The sequence below is a fragment of the Thamnophis sirtalis genome, unplaced genomic scaffold (assembly GCF_051295495.1).
Source record: "Thamnophis sirtalis isolate CommonGarterSnake01/CBP01778 unplaced genomic scaffold, rThaSir2_p1.2 scaffold_4, whole genome shotgun sequence".
NCBI classification, from domain to species: Eukaryota; Metazoa; Chordata; class Lepidosauria; order Squamata; family Natricidae; genus Thamnophis; species Thamnophis sirtalis.
In genome coordinates this window covers 11,614,641-11,638,669 of record NW_028261384.1, presented here as the reverse complement: position 1 = coordinate 11,638,669, position 24,029 = coordinate 11,614,641, and the positions used below count along the sequence as shown (strand labels likewise).

Sequence of the window (24,029 nt, the reverse complement as noted above, 5' to 3'; positions counted from 1 at the left end):
GTAGAAAACAAATCTGTACAAAACCTTTTTAAACAAAGCTATGAATCACTGTGCAAAACTCTCAAGAATAGGAATGCGAGCCTAATGAAACTTCCAACTTTCATTAACCTTTTAACAGTGAGATCAAACATAATACCATTCAGAATAAACATACTGTACATTCTCCCATCCTAATACTAGTTGCAAACATTTTACTCATCCAGTAATGGCAGGTTTCTATCAATAAGGCACAAGATGGTATGTAATACCTTTGTGGGTGAATTGGAAGATTTGTGAAATATCAGTCCAGTTTTCGTATCATGGGGAATGTAATGGAATTGTATCAGAATGTACTATCAAATAATGGAAGACAAACGGTGAATCCACAGGAATTGAATTTCTTGCATTTGTTTAGATCTGTGGTTTCAAAAGTTCAAAACAGCTAATTTGTACAGTGAAAGCTGCTGCCTTTAAAAGATATTCTAAAGTTGTATGTCAACAGAAAAAATAATTTCTTTTTCAGCTAATCATAATGACTAGTCTGTACATGAGCTTGGCTGCTTTCCTTGATAGTCACATAAAGATCAAAAGTGGTTTAAAGCCATCATTGTTTTTGAATAACTAAGATTTTTAATTAATTCTAAATCTAACTTTTATCTCAAAAGTTCAGAACTGTAGATTACAATTTAAAGTTGGCTTTACCCAGAGAAGCCAGATACGAACTGTAAGATTATAACAAAAAACTCTGGCTAGTTACAAAAAAATAAAAAATGCTTCCAATCATCTCTTCAATGACAAACCAAGAAGCAGAGAGGGGAGTACATGAGCCCAAATGAAATTACAGTTGAATGTTTTGTCCAAATGCCTCTGTGGTACATAATGTGTATTTTGACAACTTTCTTATATTGCAATGTGCAACTTTAATTGTGACAATACATGATGGAATCAAAAAGATTTATTCATAGAATGAAACCATGTTGGGCTACATCATGTCTAAAAGGCTGCAGCTATGAGCTCATGATAAAAGGGTATCTTGCCCATCGTTATGACAGGGATGTCTATTTTGGAGCAGTTCGTATCCCAGAGTGACCAAATAATATTCAACACTTCTGAACAAATCAGAATATCATCCCTCGAGTTCTTTACAAATAGCTCTAACAGATTTTTCTGGTGTTGGTTGAGAATTTAACTTTACTTTGTCAAGCAGCCAAGAGATATAATAGTTTCCATTATTGGTGCCATGACGATTGGTTCCCAAAGTTAAGTTTGCATGCTATATTTTTCACCAACAATAAGTTCTATTTCTATCTTAACATTTTGTACACCATAGATAATTAGCTTATGAACTCAGGCATCAACATCGATTTTCTACCTCAAGAATCGTTGTTCAAGTATATCCACGTAAACCAGAATTATAGAAAAAACAAGAAACAACTTTTAATTTGACTCAGAAGCCAATTTAAAGTACATATATATAAATTAAATGTAGATGAGTATGAATGAAAGTGCATTTCATTTAAACATCTTAAGTAATAGTGCTAACCTACTGAGATTTCAAATGAATATATTTGAAGTTTCAGAAAGCTGCTATTTTATGATGACACACAATCCAATTAACTGGACTGTGTTTCTGATTTTTAATAACTCACACATTAATTTATCAGCTCAGGCCTATGGATTATCTAATCTTCTTTACAAAAAAATTAACAGAAGTCAATGGAATTGGTTTTAGCAGTTTGTTTTTAATGAAAACTTCTGCAACTTGATATTGTTATAATGGAGAACATAATTTTCTTAAATTTTATTTTAAACTGAAAAACTAAATAACTTCAATTTCTTGTAATTTTACAGTTGCCATTGTTTAACCTTTCAGAACTGAAAACTGGGCAGACATAGCATTCAACACCAACTGTATAAAGAGTCCTATTTTGGATTTCCAACTGTTAATGAAGGTAAAGTAATGTTTGGAGAAATTAGGGAACATTTGCTGCTCCATATTTACCATGCATATTCTTAAATCTGCTAGGTTGTTCCTTGGCCATTAAATTTGGACTGATTTTGTTACAAAATCAACTTACAACGTTAAACTAAGTTACAATATCTTTTTAGAAACACAAAAACCAAAACTTTTCCCCCTGAATAAAGGGGTCCTCAGTCACAAAGAATGTCCTCTATTGCCTGAGAGGAATAATATCCTTAAATGTCCAGTTAAGTCAACGGAAGGACAAATGACCATGGAAGGGGAATGTCCCCAGCAGCGGCAATGCAGTACTTTCTCCTCTGTCAACTGGCAGTCTCCCCTCTCCTGAACCTTCTTCAGCCCTCTTGCTAATAATTGATTCTCACAATCAAGTTAGGGGCTTCTCTCTCAACTATTGCAGAATATGCTCCCAATGCTTTAGCTTCCAGCTTCCTGCGACAGCCAATTAAGGAGGGAAGAGAAGAAGAAGCTATATTTAGCTACTATATCAGTTCTTAGGATAGCAGTCTATAAAATTCATTGAGGACACACAGCTAAAATCACAGCTTTTCTTAGTAAATAATTGTAAACAATTAAAGAAAGCCGTCACAATTTTAATTTTTGGCCAATGCCTGTTCCAACTTGTGGTCCTCGTTCTATGGCAGGGTTGTCAAACTCAATTTCATTGAGGGCCGCATTAGGGTTGTAGTTGACCTTGGGGAGCTGGGTGGGCATGGCTGGGTGGTCGCAGCGGACTGGGTGGGCATGGTCTGGGTGAGCGTGGCCAGCTCCATGTCACTTACGTCAGGGGTGCTTGTGGTGGCCTGGGCGGGGCTGGACTATCCGCTGTGTTCAGCATGCACCCAGGAAGTGGGGCAGTCACTCGCTGGCTCCAGTGCGGCCCCACGGATGGCCAAGCTGTAAATCAGTGACCAGCTGTCCTGGGATGGGGCTAAGGCGCCGGCCCTTTGCTGTTTCCAAGGCAGCCCCAAGGGCCAGATTTAACCACATCCTGGACCAGATATGGCCCGCAGGCTTTGAGTTTGACAGTCCTGTACTAGGGTGTCCACAGAAGCTAATAATTTGTCAAGTTTCAGAACTTCCTCCCCCACTTCCTGCCCTCCAGATGCTTTAGAAAACGGGTGTGAAACTTGATCGTGTCATGGGCCAGATCGTGACATATTGGGACTTTTTTTTTGCCTTTGTGGAGCCGGGTGGCGTGACGTATCCTCCCCATTGGTCGCCAGTTTGGCAGGTCTGGTTTACAACATAGAATAATAGGATTGGAAGGGACCTTGGAAGTCTCCTCCTGCTCAAACAGGAGATTTTGGACTGCAATTTCTATTCAACATGGTGGCAAGATATGATGGGAGAGGTAGTCCAAGGCATTTCACCATGCCAGACTAAGGATGGAGTTTTCTAAAAGGATTAACAACCATTAAGGAAGTTTTAAAATACAGGTAGTTGTTGACTTACGACTGTAATTGAACTTACTGATTACAGTCAAAAGTCATGATGGTCATAAAGCAGGCCACCCACATGTCTGATCTGATTTTTATTATTTCTTTTCCAGGAATCTTTAAATATTGTTCGCTATGAGGCATTTTTGCTGAAAACTGAAAGTAAATGCTGATTTTCAGCAAAAATGTCAAATATCACGATCATCAGATCGCAGATGGCTGTAAATGCGGAATAGTTGCCAAGCAACCAAATGGGACCACTGAAAACAGGTCATAAAGACCTTTTGGGGAGGGGGGGGGGAATCCATCATAACTTTGAATGGTTCATTAAGCAACTGGTTGAAAGTCAAGGACTACCTGTAAACTGGGTTGTTTTTTTAACCAATACTCGACATTCAAATAAATATTTTCAGAATATAGGACTTCGATGTGATAATCATATGCAGTGAAAATATTTATACTATTACAGTGAGGTTACTACTGTTTATTAACTTACTTTACCAGGTTCTGCTTTGGGGATTCCAAACACAGGTGCTAGGAAAACATAAAATGGAGTTAAATCTGCATTTCTGAATTACACGTGCATCTGAATTATACTATATTACGTGTATCTGCATATCTGAATTACATTAATTTGTTTTTCAACATTGGCTGATCTCAAAAAGCTACAAAGGTGAGTACTTGGATCAGAAATCGAGCTGTAGACTAGAGACAGAGGTAATATACAGTAGTAAATAGAAAGTGGCCGCGGAAAATCACACTGCCATTAAGAAATGTACACAGATAAGTTTAAGAAAACACTAAACAGCATTTGAATCAAAGGAAAATTTACTTTTACTAACACTTCCTAGATACAAATATAAGATAATATTTGTAGTTCAGGGTTGAACTGTGGGGTCTTTGGTGCTCTCTGAGCTTGGTTGTTTTATTGCAGATATTTCTTTATCCAACTAGGTAACATCTTCATTGTGGGTAGGGAGTGGGATTTGCTTTCAGTCTATATACAAGTGGCATGCCTTGTCAGTGTTGGTGGGAGTGGTCTTGGTAATTCCTTGATTAGTTTATTGTTTACTGTGGGTTGTCCATCTGAGTTGGTATTTCCTTGATTGGGGTGTTGTTTACTACTTTACTACTAATCTAACATTAACCTTTGTTTTTAATCTCTGCATTAAATCTGGGCGTTGATTGCTGGTGTGGAGTTGTTGTGGTCTTTGTGTTTCCTTTCCGGAAACTTCCTAGATTTCAGGTAAAGTATTCCCTATGTGTAGCTACTATTTCAACAATTGTTGTAAGTCTCCTACAGGAGCTCTATAGCAAAATAAATGACAAATAGATTTAACAAATAAATAAATACACAATTTGTAAGAGGTATTCTGGATTAAAAGTCAGTTTACATTTTCTTAGTATAGATTTAGTTGCTTTTTATTGAAGGGTCTCTTCAGTTATAAATATTTATAGATTACCTTGCTTTACAATCAGTCCTTTTACCAGTGTTCAAAGTTCGTGGCCATGGAATGGATGCTATATGGCCTATAAAGCACACACACCCCGCCATCATAAATGGGTGCATTCGTCCACCTGTGCAATCACATGACTGCATGCCAGCAGGCCTTCTTTACAATCCATTGAGGTGTCCCAGATAACACTTTAAAATTAATGGGTTTGCTTAACCGCAAGCATCATTCATTTAGCACTTGCTTAGCAACCACCACAAAAAAATCTGGAAATTTACTTCTGGTCATGTGGATGCCTCAACATACAACCGAAATAATGTATGACTGTAATTCCTGGCTCAATTACAGTAATTAATAGAGGACCACCTGTAGGCAAACCTCATTCTCAGACATATATCCCAATCAGTCAAGGGAATTTCTAACCTTTAATCACTCAGGGACACGATCAATATTCAGAGACCAACTTGACTGTCGCCTGCTGTAGAGGCAGCAGGGAGAGTGATTCCACAAATCCCAGTCAAAATCCTAAACCCAATCTTCTATCTTGTACGAAGAAAAGAAATATACTAACTCTTAGAACAGTGTTTCTCAACCTCAGTAACATTTAGGTATCTGTCTCAAAGGTGCTTTCTGAAGAGGCAACCAGACTTTTTGGTTTTTCTTGAAGACATTTTGCTTCTCATTCGGGCTGAAGAAGCTTCTTGGATGAGAAGTGAAACGTCTTCAAAGAAAAACCAGAAAGTCCAGTTGCCTTTTGAAAAAACACCTTTGGACAACTACCAGCTGGATGACTGAGAATCTCCATAGGACAAAAAAAAATAATCAGATGTCTGACCCCAAGCCCCAAAATTTCACAGCCAGAACATTTTGAACACACACACACAAACACACACACACACAAACACACACAGCCACCGAAAATAAGACCCAACTGGAGAATAAACCCTAGCATGATTTTGCAGGATGCTCGTAATAAAAGCCCTACCCCCAAAATAAGCCCCAGTTCAGATCGACCAGATGGGCGCAATTAGTACCATATTTCCTTCAAAATAGGATCTAACCAGAAAATAGGCCCTAATGGATCTTTTGGAGGAAAAATTAATATAAGACCCGGTCCTATTTTCAGGGAAAGATAGTATACATATACACACATACATACTGTATATATGCTTATATACATATAAATTCATCTATTCATAATGGCATTTCAAAGTCCAAATCTGCCTCATACCAAGTTGGACTACTGGGCCCTCTAACTGTAGGCAGTGGTCCCCAGAATTTCTAGACCTACCTGAAAATGCAAATGATTCAACTGTGACCTTCTCTGTGAAAAATGTAATCTCAGTGGAAAATATTATCAAGTTATTGGCCTAATGGTGGATTTTGCAAACCTAATTCAATAATTTCTGCAAGGATGGCAATATGTTTTAGTCTTCCCTTCGAATGACAGTTGGTCCTACCTGAACTGTTGTTTTAAGAGGTTTTGCAGGATTAGCCAAGATTGGGTATTGTGATGTCCAATTGGCCTTGAGACAGAGTTAATTTGAAGCCACACCTCTGTACTCCTTGTTTCTGGTTCACAGTTTCAACGAGTCAAGACCACTGCAAAACACCTGAAAACAAGTCATAAAGGAACACACCCTACCCCCTGAACTCGCCCAACCCCTGGACCAATGCTAGGGCAGGAACCTGGCTAATCCTGCAAAACCTCCTAAAACAACAGTTCAGGTAGGACCAACTGTCATTTTCCGGAGGAATTTTGCAGGATTAGCCAGGATTGGGACATATCCAAGTTAGTGTCCCTCAGGGGGGGCACTATTGGTCCTGGGCCCTTCATGTGCTACCACCTGTTGTAACACCCTACGATCAAACGCCACATCAGCCGATGCAAACGCGTCTAACCTGTAGTGCCTGATAAAGGGAGATGGGGATGCCCATGTAGCCGTCCTGCAAATCTCCACGATAGGCACCTGTGTGGCCCAGGCCGCCAAGGTAGCCGCACTACTGGTGGAGTGTGCTGTGATATCCTGGGGCACTGGAAGGTGCTGAACCTCATAGGCTAATGTGATGGCCAGGTTAATCCACCTCCCTATAGCCGAGGAGGACACCCTCTTCCCCAGGGAAGATGGATAAAAGGAAACAAAGAGCGCCTCAGACTTCCTGAGGCCCTCCGTGCGCCTCAAGTAAATGCGCAAGGCACGCCTGACATCCAGCCAGTGCCAAAGGCACTCCCTATCATGAGACAGGTCTGGACAAAAATCCAGTAATACCACCTTCTGTGACCTGTAGAAAAGGGAGTTAACCTTGGGAACAAAAATCAGATCCAGTCGCAGGACGACCCAATTATTGTAGAATGTACAAAGATCCGACCTGGAGGACAACGCTCCCAGTTCGGAGATGCGACAGGCTGAGGTGCCTGCCACAAAGAACACTACCTTAAGGGTTATGAACTTCAGGTCGACTGTCCCCAGAGGTTTGAATGGTGCTTCTGTCAATGCTTGGAGAACCATAGTGAGGCTCCATGTCGGAAACCTGTGGATTACTGGGGGACGGAGATTCCCTGCACCCTTCAAAAACCTCTTAATTAACGGGGCCTGGGAAAGTGGAAGGAGCCCCTCTCCCCGAATAATCGTGGAGAGGGCCGCCACCTGTCTCCTGAGAGTGCCATGTGAGAGCCTCCTATCCAATCCATCTTGGAGGAATTCCAAGACGTGCGGTACCGAAGCCTCGCGAGGATTCACTCCCGAGACCCGGCACCACTCTGCAAAGACCCACCAGGTGAAATCATAAATCCTAGTGGTGGAACCCTTGCGTGAAGCCTCAACTGTGAAGATCACCCTCTGTGAATGCTGGACTGTCCTTAGGCGCTCCCGCTCAATCTCCACATGACTAGCTGCAGCCACTGTGGCTCGGGATGCACCAGGTTCCCGTCTGAGGTCCACATCCCTCCCCGGGATCCTCCACAGGTGTGACACTGACGGGCACATTAGGTCCGCGAACCATGCCCGGCACGACCAGTAGGGAGCCACTAAGATGAGCTCCGCCTTCTCTGATATCACTTTCCGAACTACCCCAGGGAGAAGGGGAAAGGGAGGGAAAGCGTAGAGCATGCCCTCTGGCCACGGAATTCAAAGCGTGTCAACTCTCTCCATCCCCCGAGCCGAGAACTGAGAGAAGAACCGATCCACCTGAGCATTCTGCGGTGTGGCAAACAGATCCACCTCCAGATGGCCGAACCTGGAGCAGATGGCTTGGAACAGTTTCAGAGAAAGGCTCCACTCCCCGTGGTCGACCATGGCCTGACTGAGCCAGTTGGGTTGATGGTTTTTCACTTCTGTGATGTGCTCCGCCCTGAGCGATCGAAGATGCCTCACCGCCCAGGCACCGAGTGCCACTGCCTCGGATCGAAGAGCCCTGGAGTGTGTGCCACCCCGTCAGTTGACGTGGGCCTTTGCCGCCCAGTTGTCAGTCAGCACAAGACATCTCGATTCTGAACATGGTCCTTGAAGTGCCGCAATGCCAAGTGAATCACCTGCACTTCCAGCCAATTTATATTGTGTTGGAGATCCAACCAGGTCAAATGCCCCTGCGCCATCCGGGACTCCAAGAGAGCTCCCCACCCGAACAAGCTGGTTTCTGTTGTCAGGATGAGGCACTCCAGCTCCCTGAACTCGCAGCCCTCGTGTAACACTGGGGAGAGCCACCACCTCAATGACAGCTGCACCCGTGGTGTCACTGGAACCTTTTCCTCGGAATTGCTGGAGTTTGACCTCTGATGTGGCAGGAGACGCCACTGGAGCAGTCTCGCATATAGACGAGCCCAAGGCACCATGTCTATGCAAGAAATGAATTTCCCCAGCAAGCTGGAGAGCACTACTACAGGAACAAAACGTTGACTTCCAACTTGTCTAACTAAGGCTAACAAACTAACTTTACGGTTGTGGGACAGGAACACTTTCCCCAGCTTAGAGTCTATGATGGTCCCCAGGTGAGGAATCCTGGTGGCAGGAATGAAGGAATTCTTATCTAGGTTAACCAAAAAACCTAACTGCTGTAGTGTGGATATCACCAATGAAAGATCCTCCCTAGCCTGCTCAAATGATGCTGCTTGGACTAAGATGCCATCGGCCCCTGACAGAGCGCTCACGGAGGTAAGCCGCCACTGCGGCTAGGATCTTAGTGAAGATCCGAGGCGCTGACGCCAAGCCAAATGGTAGGGCCCTATACTGGTAGTGGCTACCTAAATAGAAGAACCTGAGATACTTACGATGGCCAGGGAAGATGGGGATATGGAGGTAAGCCTACGTCAGGTCGATGGAGGCAATGAAGTCATTGTGCCTGACCCCCGCCAAGACGGATTTAAGCGATGCCATCTTGAATCTTCTATAGACTAAGTGAAAATTTAGCAGTTTAAGATCCAGAATCACCTTCCATCTCTCCGAACTCTTCGGAACGACAAAGAGGTTGGAATAGAAACCTGACCTCACTTGTCCCTGAGATACACTGGGGAATCCCCCTGTGAGGAGACCTAGACCTAAATCTAATGGGCGATCTAGACCTCAAGGGAGAACTAGTCTTACCCCTCTGTTCAGCCCTGGACACCTGCTTTTCCGGGGCCCTGTGCCTCCTTTCTTCATCCTTCTGCAAGGCCTTGGAGGATTTTCCAGCTGCTGCAGTTTTTCACAGTCTAACGGAGGCTGTGGGCCTCACTCGTGCCCCACTGGAGGTCCCCTCCCAAGGGGACAATGGGGGGGAATCCGGCCTCTCCTCTGTATCTGCCATGGCACCAGGTCAGGACTCCATCAGATTCAGCTCACCAGAAATAGCAGTGACCAAAAAAAGCTTCCCCCAATCACTCACGGCCTCCATGCGACGAAATCAGCCTCTGGTAGACCTTTCCTGCCCCTTTTGCAAACCGCATGGCTCTGGGCCTACTGGTTTCAATGTAGGCCTGCAGGGCCTTGTCGCTGCCACTGCTGTAGAAAGGGGTTCCACCACAAAAGCGCGTAGGACAAAATCGCGCTCGACAAAAGCGCGCTGTGACGTCATCACAGCACGACGAAAAAGATCGAAAAATTGTAAAAATAAAGCGAAAACCTTACCCTAAGCCCCCCCAACCTAACCCTAAACCTAACTCTTAACCTAACCCTAAACCTAACCCAAAACCTAACCGTTAAAGTAACGAAAAACCTAACGCTAACCCTTATCCTAACCCTAACGCTAACGCTCTAAAGCTAACCCTAACCCTTAACCTAACCCTAACCCTAACCCTTACCTTTATGTGAATCGGCTTGCTTTAATTTAATTTTTATTAATTTTTATTTGAATTTTTCGATCTTTTTCGTCGCGCTGTGATGACGTCAAAGGCGCGATTTTGTCGATCGCGCTTTTGCCGTCCGCGCTTTTGACGGGTCACGCTAGAAAGGATGGCCACCCAGGAAGGCAGGGATGAAAACGAGGCTTCATAAAGCCTCTGTCCCAGCCCATGCGGCCTGCTGGAATTGAGGCCCCCAAATGGCCACCATAATGACATCCTGCCTCTAAAGACCCAAGAAGCAACTTTTAAATCCCTTACCGGCGGCTGGGAGCAAGCCACAGAGGAGGCTTCCAGGTATCAGATGGAGGCAAGGGGAAGAAGGCAGAGAGAAGGACTTTGCAGAATGGCACTGGATTGTTTTTGGAAGAATCAGGAACCAAAAACAACCTTTCTTTCCCAGAATTGAAACTGGGAACCAGAAGCAAGGAGCACAGAGGCGTGGCTTCAAATTAACTCTGTCTCGAGACCAATTGGACATCACAATACCCAATCCTGGCTAATCCTGCAATATTCCTCCAGAAAATATGTTCATTTTATCACAGCTACAGCCCTTTTGAACACCTACTGGGGAAAGTTTGCTTACTCTAATATGACCAACACTGCATTATAGGGCAGAGCAAACAATCCTGTGGATTTGATGCATAGTTTTATCCATGTTAAGGTTAATATTTTCATATTTGTGTTTTTATTGTATTGCAAGCTGCCCAGAGTCATTTTGAATAGTGAGATGGTTGCATTAAACTAAAATAGACCAAAATAGCCGCTATTTGGTTCCCAGCAGAAAAGCATAATATCCACGGAGACCTCTATGCCATCGACAGTGAAAAATGAGGGTGGGCTACTGGCAACTTGTGCATACAATTTGCTTTAAGTGCATTGAGAATACACACTTTACCAGAGTCACCAAAATAATCATCAAAGCAGCATCAACCACATCACTGCAAAAGATAAAATCAGCTTAAGTGGTATCCTGTAGATAAACTGATCAGATTTCATACTGTATACTATCCATCACAACCATCTATAGATAAATAGTTACTTATTTGTATATTGGAAATAAGAGATGAATATGCAGGGAGAGGGAGAGAGGCAGCAAAGGGAAAGAGAGCAGCAGAGATGAGGAGCTGCTGCAACATTAACATCATGATAATTTTCCTGCAAAGTATACAAAATGGATTTAGGGAATAGCTCCTACATACAAGTACACATGATACAGGCTAGAGCAGTGTTTCTCAATCTTGGCAACTTGTATGGACTTCACCTCCCAGAATTCCCAGTTTTCAAAACCAGTTAGAAAACAGGATTCACAAATAGATTTTTCCATAACTTTGGAAAAATTACAGTCTAAACTCATTCAGTCCATAATAAAAAATAAACTTTATCTTTAATATAATCCTCAAATTAGTTGAACGTCATGTCAAATCAGTGTGTATTTCATTTTAAATCTGGATTTCAAGCTTGTAATACACCTGTATAGTCATTTTCTAAATAAAGTGAGTTCACTGAAAAATGTTGCAGTTACTCTGAGTGAGCACTAGGTTGTGCCATAACTCTGCGAATGTCAAGCAGAAGACACATGGTGAAGCAGAAGACACATGGTGATTTTTTTTGGGGGGGGGGAGAGGACAGCATCTCCCCCCTCCTCTTTTTAGCATTATAGGGTGTGTTATCTTAAAGTCTATACTGAAAACATTACTGGATTTTTATAAGGGCACAGAAACACAAATGTAAAGAAACTGGAAGGTGCAGTTAAAGAGTACAAGGCTACTTGTACAAGGTGCTTCTTTCCCCAAAAAGTACTGCAACAGCCTAGATCAGTGATGGTGAACCTTTTCGGCACTGAGTACCCAAACCGGAATCAGTGTGTGTGTACGTGCGCTTGCGCCAGAGCCCCAGGAACCCGAAAACTAGGTGGCTGGCACACCCATGTGCACCGGCCAGCTAGTCTTTGGGTTTCCGGGGCTCTGGCACGCATGAAGATCCGCTGGTCGGCAGGGATGCGCATGCTGGAAACCAGAAGCGCAGCTGCGATGAAGCGCGTGCCAACAGAAAGGGCTCTGGGTGCCACCTCTGACACGCGTGCACACCGGCTTCGATGTTATAAATATATGTTAAAAGATTATCTTATGTCATGTTGCTACTACTATACAGATCACATCCTTTGCTGATTAAATTGAATTGTTATATCACTTCCCTTTTAATATATTCTAGGAGTGCAAAAATATTACGTGCAATTATTCTCTTTAACTATAATGAGCTCTCTAATGATTCAATACTGTATCTTACAAAAAAAAGGAACAGCTGCAAGAACTGATTTTGCCAGAGCTGTTTGAAAATTGAATAGAACAAGCTTCTTTCTATACGACTATTGGTAGAAGATGCTCAAGCTGTCTTCATGGGGCAGTGAACTTAACAGTGCTATTGGAGATGGGGAGAGGACTCATTAAGGATCACCATTAAGCCACCAGAGATTACCTGTGGAGGCCAAAGGCAACAACGGTAGCAATGAAAGGGAAGCCAAAGGTTAGTAGGGCCAGAACCGGAAGCGCTCAGAAGTAAAGGTATGGTAGTTCTTGACTTACAACAGTTCAATTGGTGACCGTTTAAAGTTACAACAGCATGGAAAAAAGTGACTTACGGCCAATACAGCATCCCCATGGTCATGTGATTTACATTCGGATGCTTGACAACTGGTTCCTATTGCTGTGCCTCTAAGTCATGGGATCACCCTTTGTGACCTTCTGATAAGCAAAGTCAATGGAGAATCCAGATTTATTTAACAACCCTGTTACTAACTTAACAACTGCAATGATTTACTTAACAAATGTGGCAAGAAAAGTATGCCATTTTTATGCTGGGATAGCTCTCCATTTATCCCAGCTTATTTCCAGAATTTTGAGTAACAATTGGGGGGAATACATATAAATGGCTGTGTGTGTGTATGTTCGGGCATAACTCTGGAACGCCTCGAGCAATTTCAACCAAACATGGTACACAGATAACTTACTTTCTGGAGAAAAATACTGTGGGGGTAAGAAACCCTAACACCCCTTGGTGGATGTCTTCTGTTAAGATATAGCCTGTTATGCCGTACTGCTGACTTCTACTGTACAGTGCAGTGGAGTTGCCATGGTAATGGCTTCACAGTACTCCAGGAGGTACCCTCTGGTAAGGCGGACAATCCAACATTAGAAATTACGTTTGGTCCTGACATTTTCTCCCAATAAATAAATACCCGAGTAACACTGGATTATCGGCTAGTAGATTTATAAAAGCATTTGTGTCAGGCTTCAAACTCAAAGACATGCATGCTTATTCTGCAATAGGTCCCTCAATTCAAAAATCCTTCCTCTTAGTTAAGTAATAGTAGTCTTTGAGCAATTCATTTAGTAACTATTTGAAATTACAACAGCATGGAACAAAGTGTATTATGATTGGTCCTTGCACTTCTGACTATAGCAGAATCCTCATGGTCATGGTCACATGATCACAACTTGGGCACGGGTAACCAGCATGTATTAGACCAGTTAAAGAATCTCCAGATTATTTGATTGCAGTTTGTGGCCTCCCAACCAGTTTCTGACAAGCAAAGTCAATGGGGAAAGCTAGATTTACTTAACACCATGTGATTAATTTAACAATTGTAGTGATGCGCTTAACAACTGTGAGAAAACAGGCTGTAGAATCATGGATGTCTTATTTAACAGCCATCTTGCTTAGTAACAGAAATTCTGATCCCAATTGTGGTTGTTCAGTGAAGGACTACCTGCTTGCTCAGAATTTTAGTGGATAAATTTAACCACCTGCTAAAATCCAGCTTTTTTTATCCCTTCCACATCTATAAAAATAGGGTTTGCAATGGACAGCCTCTTCTGTCCACCAACAGCCTTTAAGACCCTAGTTTTACAGGCTCCACAGAGATAGAAGATCCTCCAATGCAGGCAACCACGCTCTTCACAAAAAGGATGACAACAAGGGTGCATGGTCATCTCTGATCTCTCTCTGGAGCAGAGGTGGGAAATTACTTTTTCCAAAGAACACGAAAAACTGGGACTGTTGTAGAGGCCATCCCCCACTCCCACCCCATTGAAGCACCGCTAATGCTGTGGGCTGGACAGGGATAGTCAAAGGGCCAGATGTGGCCTCCGGACTGTAAAATGCCCCGGTTTGCTCTCAAGTGATGACAGCAGTTTTCTTTTATCTTTTGCTGCTCTTTAAGAAAGTGATTGTGCTTTAATTGTTTCCAACTCTTGCCCACTCATCTGTATGTGTTTTTCCTATTGTACAGTTTCCTCACTGAATTAAGACAACCCGTACACATGATGATTATTGTGCCTTGAGATCCTGCAAATGGGAAACTCCCAACCAACTATGACCATGTAATGTCCTAAGATCCAGAAACAATAGCAATAGCAAGAGTTCTTTTCTTTCTTCATTCTTGCAGAAAATATCTAGTTAAATAATATTTCCATATGGGCCCAACAGAAGAACCAAAAAGCATAGCAAATGAATATTTAAGTAATAACATCAAAATCAATTTGAAGACAGATGGCAAGTTATTAGTGAAAAGAACATTCATGGATATTCTGTACTAGTGTCCCCTTGAAACTGGAAATGTACTTTGGTTGACATTTTCACCTAGAGACAGATGGACTTGGCAAGGAACATTTTTTCCCAGCTGGCTCAGAGAACGCCGATACTGCTAATCTCAAATATTTGCATCAAGAGCAACAGACAGATGGGTCTCTGTGCCAATTTATTTAAATTATACATGCTTAATCCTAACTCAATTGCTACTACTTTAAACTATAGTTCAGTAATTCCTGAGCCATTATGTGTCAGCACCTAGCCAAATTTAGATGATCTGAAAAAATTAGGCCCTGTTTAGTCCTAGGTTAAGGTTAGGGTTAGTTAGTATTCAAATTCAATTTGGAGGTTTTAATTAAAATTCAGGTAGGGGAGGGAGGGGAATGGCTGGATAGATAGATAAGATAAGATAGATGGATGGATGGATGGATACATGATAGACAGATGATGGATGGGTAAGTAGATGGAGAGAGATATATCATGGATAGGTAAGTAGATGGATGGATGGATGGACGGACGGACTGACAGACGGACAGACAGACAGAGATAGATATTGTTCAGCAAAGGGGATTTCAATTTTCACCCTATACAGCAGGCTCTACACTTACCTTCTTCCTTCACAGGTGATAAATATCACTTTAATAAGAGTCCCGTACATTACTTGGTTGCAGAATAAGTCCCTGTCCTCCTTTTTGCAGCTACTTCATAATTTAGGAGACATGCTACAATCAAATGAAAACAGGATCCTCTAATATTTAATTTTTTTTTCTACATGATGATGAAGAACCTAACCATGGGCATCACTTTTGATCTATCTGGATGTGAGAGCATGTGGAGGCAATTCCATGAGAAACAGGCCTTTAGGAGCTCAGTCTTAAATGGACATCTATCAAAATATTTGCTTAAGAGATTATTCTCATCATGAGCCCTGGGGTGGCGCAGTGCTTAAGAGTGCATTACTTCAGGTTACTTCTGCTGACTGCCGGATGCCAACCACCAGCAGATTGGCAGTTTGATCCTGACCAGCTCAAGGTTGACTCAGCCTTCCAACTTTCCGAGGTGGGTAAAATGAGCACCCAGATTGTTGAGGGCAATAGGCTGACTCTGTAAACAGCCTAGAGAGGGCTGTAAAACACTGTGAAGTGGTAAGTCTAAGTGCTATTGCTATTAGGTTTCCCTGTTAGCATTGAATGGAATTTTTCCAAAAGAGCGCTATAAAAACCAAGAGAAGTACATTTAGGTACAAAATGCGAAACAGCACTTCACCCTGCCAATTTTTTTAACCAAATTGAAGATTTGGTGGCTGCAGTTGCACAACCTGCTTAAGCACGGTCTAGTTTTTAGCTAATTTCTCTTGGGGCTTATTGCTGCTATGCAAATCCAGTCCATTTGGTTTATTTATATTTAATGTGTAACTCAGAAAATGGGTTCAATCTGTGACCAGATCAAGCTTGCAAACACATTCAGTGGGATGCAGGTGGAATACCTTTTACTGATTCAAAGGGTTTGTTTGTTTTTCACCCTATTTCAGATAATAGCGGTTACATATATTTAAATGTACGTAGTTAACAGCCAAGCACCTCCAATTGTGCCACTTCTTTCAAATGTATAGAGCAGTGTTTCTCAACCATGGCGATTTTAAGATGGCCGGACTTCAACTATTAAGAATCCCCCCAGTCAGCTATGTTAGCTGCGGGATTCTGGGAATTAAAGTCCAAACTGTCAGCCCTTGGGCTGCCATTCGCGCGGATGGGTCCAGCGTGTCTACCTGAGGTGGCGCAGTGGTTAAATGCAGCACTGCAGGCTACTTCAGCTGACTGCTAGATCAGCAGTTCAGCGGTTCAAATCTCACCGGCTCAGGGTTGACTCAGCCTTCCATCCTTCCGAGGTGGGTAAAATGAGGACCCGGATTGTTGTTGGGGGCAATATGCTGACTCTGTAAACCGCTTAGAGAGGGCTGAAAGCCCTATGAGGCGGTATATAAGTCTACTGCTATTGCTATTGCTATTGCTACCCCAACACCCTGACAATCAGTTTCCCTGCGATCCCAGCTCTCCCAGATTTGTCCTGCATGCTCCTTCTTCCTCTTGTCCTGCCAGCTCTAGTGGTAACATCATCAGCCTGTAGCAGACGGGGCTTCGGCTAGCTGCAGATCACGTGGCTGGACTCCACTGTTCCCTAGCTGGTGAGCTCCATTTGAATGACATCACCCACCTAGCATCTTGGGTGGGAGTGGGGGTGTTCTTTGCATGGACATTCTCGGGGGGGTGGGGGGTGATTGATAGGCGGCGTCATCACTAGGGAACAGGGAGGAGTTGTGGTGTATGGGTAATTAGGGTGGGGTCAAGAGTATATATTACAATGGTGTGGTTAACCAGATTAGAGCTGATCTTGCTTATTTGTGCTTTTCGTCATCTAGTGTTGGCTAGTGTTTTGCAACAATACAGGTAAAGCATTTGCAACACCCTGCTTCTCTGTTTGTGTTCTTGATGAACACCGCAACGTGACACAAACATCTTAATACTGCCAAGGTTGAGAAACACTGATCTAGAGCTTCGCAAAGATTGAAGATTTCTGGCAAAAATAACGAAGGCGGGAGATGATCTACCTGGATGGGTCCTACTGACATGAGCAGGTTCTTCAGCTGAATGTCCGTGGTGGATGAAGAAAGCCCTTCCACTGACACCACACTGGGCTGAGGTTTGCATTCCACCACCCGCAGATTTGGCTTACTTGACATTAAGCGGCCTCGGCCCATCTGGCTCACGATCCCCCTGCCTCTCCCATGCAGAATACCCTGGTGAGAGAAAAAGAATTTGATTTCCTGCTCCTGCTTACGTCATCTGACAGATTTAACAAGAAAGTTATCTATTCTCTTAGAAGGTCTGGAAGGCAAATGACTGAAGTTCCATCTGTAAACACAGCTGATGGCCAGACAGTCATAGTTCTCTCAGCTCACTTTCATTGAAATCATGGACCAGGAAACCTATGATCCATTGGTATCATCCTTTCAGAGATAGTCTGTTACATCCCCGAGGAAGCATTGCCTCATGGGCACACATGCAGACTCTCCGCCCATTGGCTGAGCCGTTGACAGCTCGGCCGGCGGGAAAAACAACCCCGCGTCATTGGCTAAGCTGCTGACAGCTGTTAGGTATAAATAGCAGCCTGGCTGAATATTATTGCTGCCGGTGCTTACTTCTGTTGTTGCCTGTTAGCTGTTGTTAATTAAACAGAGTTAAATTCCCTCTGTCTCCCCTCAGTCATTACACACCTTCTGAATAGAAAACTTCCTTATGTAAAGAGAGAAACAGAATGAACCAAACAAAAAACAAAAAACCACCCCTTAGTGGGAGATGTCCAGCTTCCCGCCATTGAGTTTTCTTGCAGGAAACTGGAAGGGGAACTCTGAAAATGAGGCTCATGTGATTGTGGCAGCACTGAAGCAGCCACAACTTTGCCCGAATTTGAGTCCCACGGGAATCATGGGCCCTAAACTGTGGATGCTTTCTGTAAGTTAGTCCTTTTGAGGTATGCCATTTTAAAAATTGTTGGTCTCTGATGCACTGTTTCATTTAACTGAAGGTTACAATCAATGACAGACATGAGAGCTTTCACCGTGCATCAATTGGAAATCATAGCGAAGCTCCACTGTAACAAGAAGTTCCATCCCTAGGAGAAGACAGTCCTAAAACAACAAAGCCAAAGCAACATCCATGTTCTTCATGAACTCTTTATTTCCAGCAGTGTACTCAACTCAAATGAACTCTTCCCTCTTTACAACCACTCCATAAGTTCCCCGAAACTCTGACATACAGTTCTGTGTAAAAGTATCCTGCAGTTGTGCAAAAATGCTATAAATTAAGAATGCTTTCAGAAACAGAAGTGTTAATAATTTACTTTTTTATCCATTAGCAAAAAGGGAAGTAAATGAACAGAAGAGAAATCCAAATCAAATCAATATTTGGTGTGACTACCCCTATCAAACAGTATCAATTCTTCCAGGTACACTTGTGCAGAGTTTTTGAAAGAACTCGGCAAGATTCCTTCAAGGTTGTTCCAAACATCTTGGAGAACTAACCCTCAGATCTTCTGTGGATGTAGGCTGTCTTTTGTCTCTTCATGTAATCCTAAACAGATTCGATGATGCTGGTTTGAAAGGAGTCCTCAAACTATGGCTTGTGGGCTGGATATGACCCACCAAAGCCATTAATCTTGGCCCGTGCAGGATCACGAGGCTCCCCCGCCCACATTGCCCCACCTACCCACTAGCCCCCACCCACCTTCTGGAGGCCGAGGAGGCCAAAAAGGAGATACATGGAGGCCTCAGTAGGCCAAAAATATGTCCATTTTTGGGTGGCAGAGTTTTCGTGGAGGCCAAAGAGGCCAAAAATGGGATGAGCGCAGGCCTCACGAGTGCAAAAATGTTCCTGTTTTGGGGCAGCAGAGTGGTTCTACAGGTCAAAAAGGCCAAAACCAAGTCCAAAACCAGGTCTGGTTTTGCCTCCCCAGCCTCCAGAGAGAAAGAGAGAGGGAAAGAGAGAGGGAGGGAGGGAGGGAGAGACACACACAAACAGAGGTTCCTCACACACACACACCCAAGGCAGCCACATCCTTTCACTAACTTGCTTTCCACCCCAGGAGCATAACAAATTAAACTTTAATTTGTGTGTATTGTTTAATGGACTGCTAAATTGGCCATGGCTACCCAGTCGCATGACCACCTAGCCACACCCATCCAGTCACATGATCACCTGGCCACGGCCGGTCCAGCCCCCCAAAAGTCTAAGGGGACATGAATTGGCCCGCTGTTTAAAAAGTTTGAGGACCACTGCTTTACCTAGGAGAGACTTTGCTGATGCTTTTTGTTCCTGTGCTCAGATGCTTGACTTGAGACATGCAACTGTCTTCACAACCTCACCTTAGTTTGGCTGTTCCTTACCCAGATTTAAGCTTCCTACTATTTCAATTAATGACTGAGTTTCAACCCACTTAAGAAATTGACGTTCATTAGTACCTGCTTGGCATAATTGGTATAATACATCTGGCGCTAGTTCTACAAAATCCTTGATTTTGTGGAATTGATTCTGCTTTGAAGGTAAAAAGTGATGACAACAAATTTTAATTTGATTTGCATTTCTCTTCTGTTCATTTTCTTTCCATTTTGTTAATTGATAAAATACAAATTATTAACACTTCTATTTCTGAAAGCATTCTTAATTTACGGCATTTTTGTACAAATGCCTAGTACTTTTGCACAATGCTGTATATTGAGGCAATAAATATACATGGGTTAGAAAAAACAGGCTTCTAAACAGTGTTTTATTATACAAAATTACACAGTAGCAAAGATCTTAGAAAAGGATTTGAGCTCAAGGGTTCCCAATACAGTTATCTGCAGTGTTAAAATATATTTCCCATCAATTCTGTTTGGTGCTTCCCATGTTAAATATTGGAATCCATCTTATCTGGGAACTATCAGATACCAGAATATTACCTGAGGACCAGCACTCACATGGGAATGTTTTCATCAGCTATAGCTTTTACCAGAAGTCAAAACAACAATCACAAATCTATACCACCAAGAGAAATTATCTTTCTGCTACCTCAACAGCTAATGTAGTTAACAAATTCAGCGTCTCAATAACCCTGAAAAGTTATTTCTTCAAGCAACTAATGAAGATATCAGGACAAACCAGAATCAATACCTTTTTCACTTGATGTATCCCTGGGATATTTTTTAGTCCTTGAGGAAACGTAGAATGGATCTGTGACAGAAGGTGCTGATGAGGCTGATGTGGCTGCTGCACTGTCCCCTTTGTCAGTGTGACCTTCCGCATCGGCTGATGTCTCTGCTCCGAGAGCTGCGGAAGCCGGTTAGCAGATTCTTCCAAATGAGAAAAGCCAACATTCTCACCACCCTGTAAGAAATGTAAAACATTTTGCTTAAAACATAAACAAAAAGAAAAATCTGCTATGTGCTTTTGGCAACTATACTATGGAATGGAGCTTGGATAACAGATTAAGAAGTATTAAGATAATGCTTCATTCAAAAGAGAATGTACATGGCTTCCTAAAATTGAGAGAGGGTTAAGAAGAGAAGGCATTTAGTAGCACCTGCGTGATTTATTCCTTAGAGTTAGCAATTACAGAGGTTTCTTCCCTCCAGTAGATCTATATGTGAATCAAATGCTTGTACAACTTTGCCCAATGTGGAATCCTTCTAGTTCTGGGGCTCTTAACTCTCAGAATTTTCAGTCAATGTAATTATATAACAAAATGCTAGGGAACCTGTTGCTTTCAGGCACCGCTTATGGCATGAAGGCACTTCATATTGGTGACTGTCAACATTTGGAGATATATTGTACACAAAATAGAAAACATGTTTTGATTCAAGTATGAATCAAACACATTCTGGCTCATGCGCACCTTTTCAGGAAATCAAAACCTGTCCAAACTAAACCCAAATAGCAAATTTCTCTTTCCTGTTTCCCTATTCCTCTCAGATGGCTCCAAAAGTGGGCTGCTATGGGTTCGGCCAATTTCAGGAGAACCCGTAGCTAACATTATGGTTGGTTCAGAGAACCTCCAAATCCCACCCTTGGCTGGCCCTGCCCATCCCACTCTTCCCCTCCCACGAGTCTCCATGCGGCCCGTTTTGGATGCAAGGTAAGTGCAGGCCCCGTGCAGAGGCTCAGTAAGGGGATAAATGGGCCTCCTTAAAGTTCCGGAAGCCGGAAACGGGAGGCAATTTTCGCTCTCCCAGAGGCTTGAGCCTCCAAAGCCTGGGGAAGGAGAAAATGCCTCCCCTGCCCCATGGTGCAGGAGCCCGACTAGACTATGTCTACCATGGCCATGCCCACCCAGGAACCGGGAAAAGAACCCGTTGCTGAGATTTTTGAAGCCCACCCCTAGATAACAGGCAAACTAGAGGAAGGTTGATAGCTCTCCACCCCATCTCTGCATGGTCTGTGTACCAGCCAGCTCATCAGTATTTCCCGCATCCTTTCCTTTACCCACTACTGCAACAGAAATGTAAAAACAGCCCAGGTTCGAATCCCAGTAAGGGTATGGCCAGCTGATGAGAGCTAAATAGCTTGAAATAGATCTATACTAATCTCCCTTTATTTATCAGCACAAATGCAATACAACAATGGTTTTCTGCCTGGAAGGCTCCTAGGGTAGAGCTGAAAGGCAAAAGGGAAGCAGTATGCTCCCTCCCATATTTGGGCATACCAGGTGCTTTAACATAAATATTAAACAAACAAACAAACAAACAAATAAATGCATGCATGCATGCATGCATACATATCCATATTCCATGGTCATTTTCTGTCAGGAGCAAGAAATCAGCTGAACACAATGTTTATTGCTATTCATCTGTTGACAAGAATCTCACCAGATTCATGCTAAATAAATACTGCAAAATTTTAGAGGTCTCATTTTCATTGCTTCCACCTCATTATCTATTCAAGGATAGACAGCCTTTTTACTCTTCTTCTCAACTCAGGTTCAGATTGGACCACACTTCCTTCCCACCTTAATTTCTATATGGACCTTATGACCTTTCCCTGAACTTCCCAGAATCTTACTTAACTTTTTTTTCCTCCCTGTTTTAGCCACTGACCACCCAAAATAACAGAATGTTTTGCACATCCCTAAGGGAAATGTAAGGATGCTAGATTAAGAAGAGTTGTGATTTTGGTCTGATCCAAGCAGTTTACTGTCTTTTTGTACTAGGCAGTCCTTTTCTAATTATGATTGTTCAAAGAAAATCAAGCCAACCCATGATTATGTGATGTATTCCTTAAAAAAAAAATTGTGGAAATGGCACCTTGTTATTCTTGAATGAAATATTCCATCCCAAACTCTGAGGATAAATTAAAATCAACACAATTCTAGAAAGGCTGTAAACTCTGTAAAGATCTATGTGTTTTAAACAGACATGATAAACTGAAGATAAGAACCAAGTATATACCAGGAGAGTTTCCCTCTCTAATATTTTATTCTATATCTTAAAATATCTTAATTGAAGTTGAAGTATCCACAGTGAAATCTTTCTACAATGGTTATAAATCTGCAAAACTTTAAAACTGCATGTATACAGCAGCAGAGAAATGTAATATGTCCCTACTGGTAAATAAACACACTTTCCTACTTTGAGCTGAAAACATTAAATGTCCCTCAGAAACTCATATTTGTATTATTTTTGAATGACAAGCCAAGAGTAGGATTAGGCAAACTGATCTATCAGAAGTAAAGCTCAGCAGGAGATCCCTTGTCATAGCATGTCTTGAACTGTTGATCTGCAAATAAAAGATTCTGCAAATCTAGAGTGTTAAAAAAATGAAAATTCAAGATATGGCATATTTTCCCTTCAGTATGGTTATTATATTCATATATCATATTCAAGTGGACATAAACCTTTTTCAAAGGTACAATACAACTTTTCTATAGGCTAACATCTCATTATATGGTCTAAAAACTAAGGTTGTTTTTAACCATTTTTATTAATTTTAGTTGAAAAGGCAAGAAATTAAATAAGATTCAGAAGCTTCCAATTCCACTATTTATTTTTAGAAAGGTAAGCTCTGATCATGCTGTATTAGGAAGGATGTTAATAAATAAGAGCAACGAAGGAGCACCAGAATTTTGTAAGCTGTACTTTTCTCACAAATACCTTGACAGTTTCACAATGAAGATGAAGTCAGTTGGCTATCAATATTAGCTGGACAATTTTATTTATAACAAACGCTTTGAGGATGTCCTGATAAAATACTGCCCCATTGATACTGTCAGAGCTTCTTGCAATTTGACAGATCAAATCTTATTCTAATTCTTAAAACCGCACAAATAAACGGTATCACTCGTGTGCATTCTGTAGTGAGCAAATTGATTAATCCCTTTCTATAGAAATCTCAACTCTTGATTACACCTATCAGACGTTAAGCACCATTATTCCAAGTGACAACACTTGACAAATTCCCTAACCATCTCTCTCAGCCTTTGTACCCCTGCTAGCTTGTATTAACCCTGATGAAAAATTAATTTTCCTTATCTTCAACTAAACCCCAAAATCCAAATCCGCCAAACTGGCAACTCTTTCTGTAAAGGTATTATGAAAACCTCTAAAAGATTAATTGCATGTCTTCAGGTGACATTAAATTAATTTCTATACTTGTGATAGACATTTGATACTCAGCACTGAGAGGACAGATAACATTGTCAGGATACACAGAAGGACAGTGGTGGAGTGTCCCAGGGCAGCCTCT

The 24,029-nt window shown here is 42.3% G+C and overlaps 1 protein-coding gene across 6 annotated transcripts in view; it reads right to left on the bottom strand.

Annotated features, from left to right (window-relative positions):
- Window positions 1-24,029, bottom strand: part of RBM33 (RNA binding motif protein 33) — a 135,368-nt gene that overhangs the window by 17,225 nt on the left and 94,114 nt on the right. For 3 of the 6 annotated variants that reach the window (XM_087712479.1, XM_087712484.1, XM_087712482.1), the window contains 2 exons: window positions 20,466-20,678; window positions 17,366-17,554 (listed from right to left, as the gene is read on the bottom strand). In XM_087712479.1, coding sequence (XP_087568605.1) covers window positions 17,366-17,554; window positions 20,466-20,678 — 402 coding nt within the window. Of the gene's footprint in view, window positions 1-507; window positions 2,393-3,895; window positions 3,934-17,365; window positions 17,555-20,465; window positions 20,679-24,029 lie in introns of those variants that run through there. The other 3 variants (XM_087712480.1, XM_087712481.1, XM_087712483.1) reach the window with 3 other exon arrangements.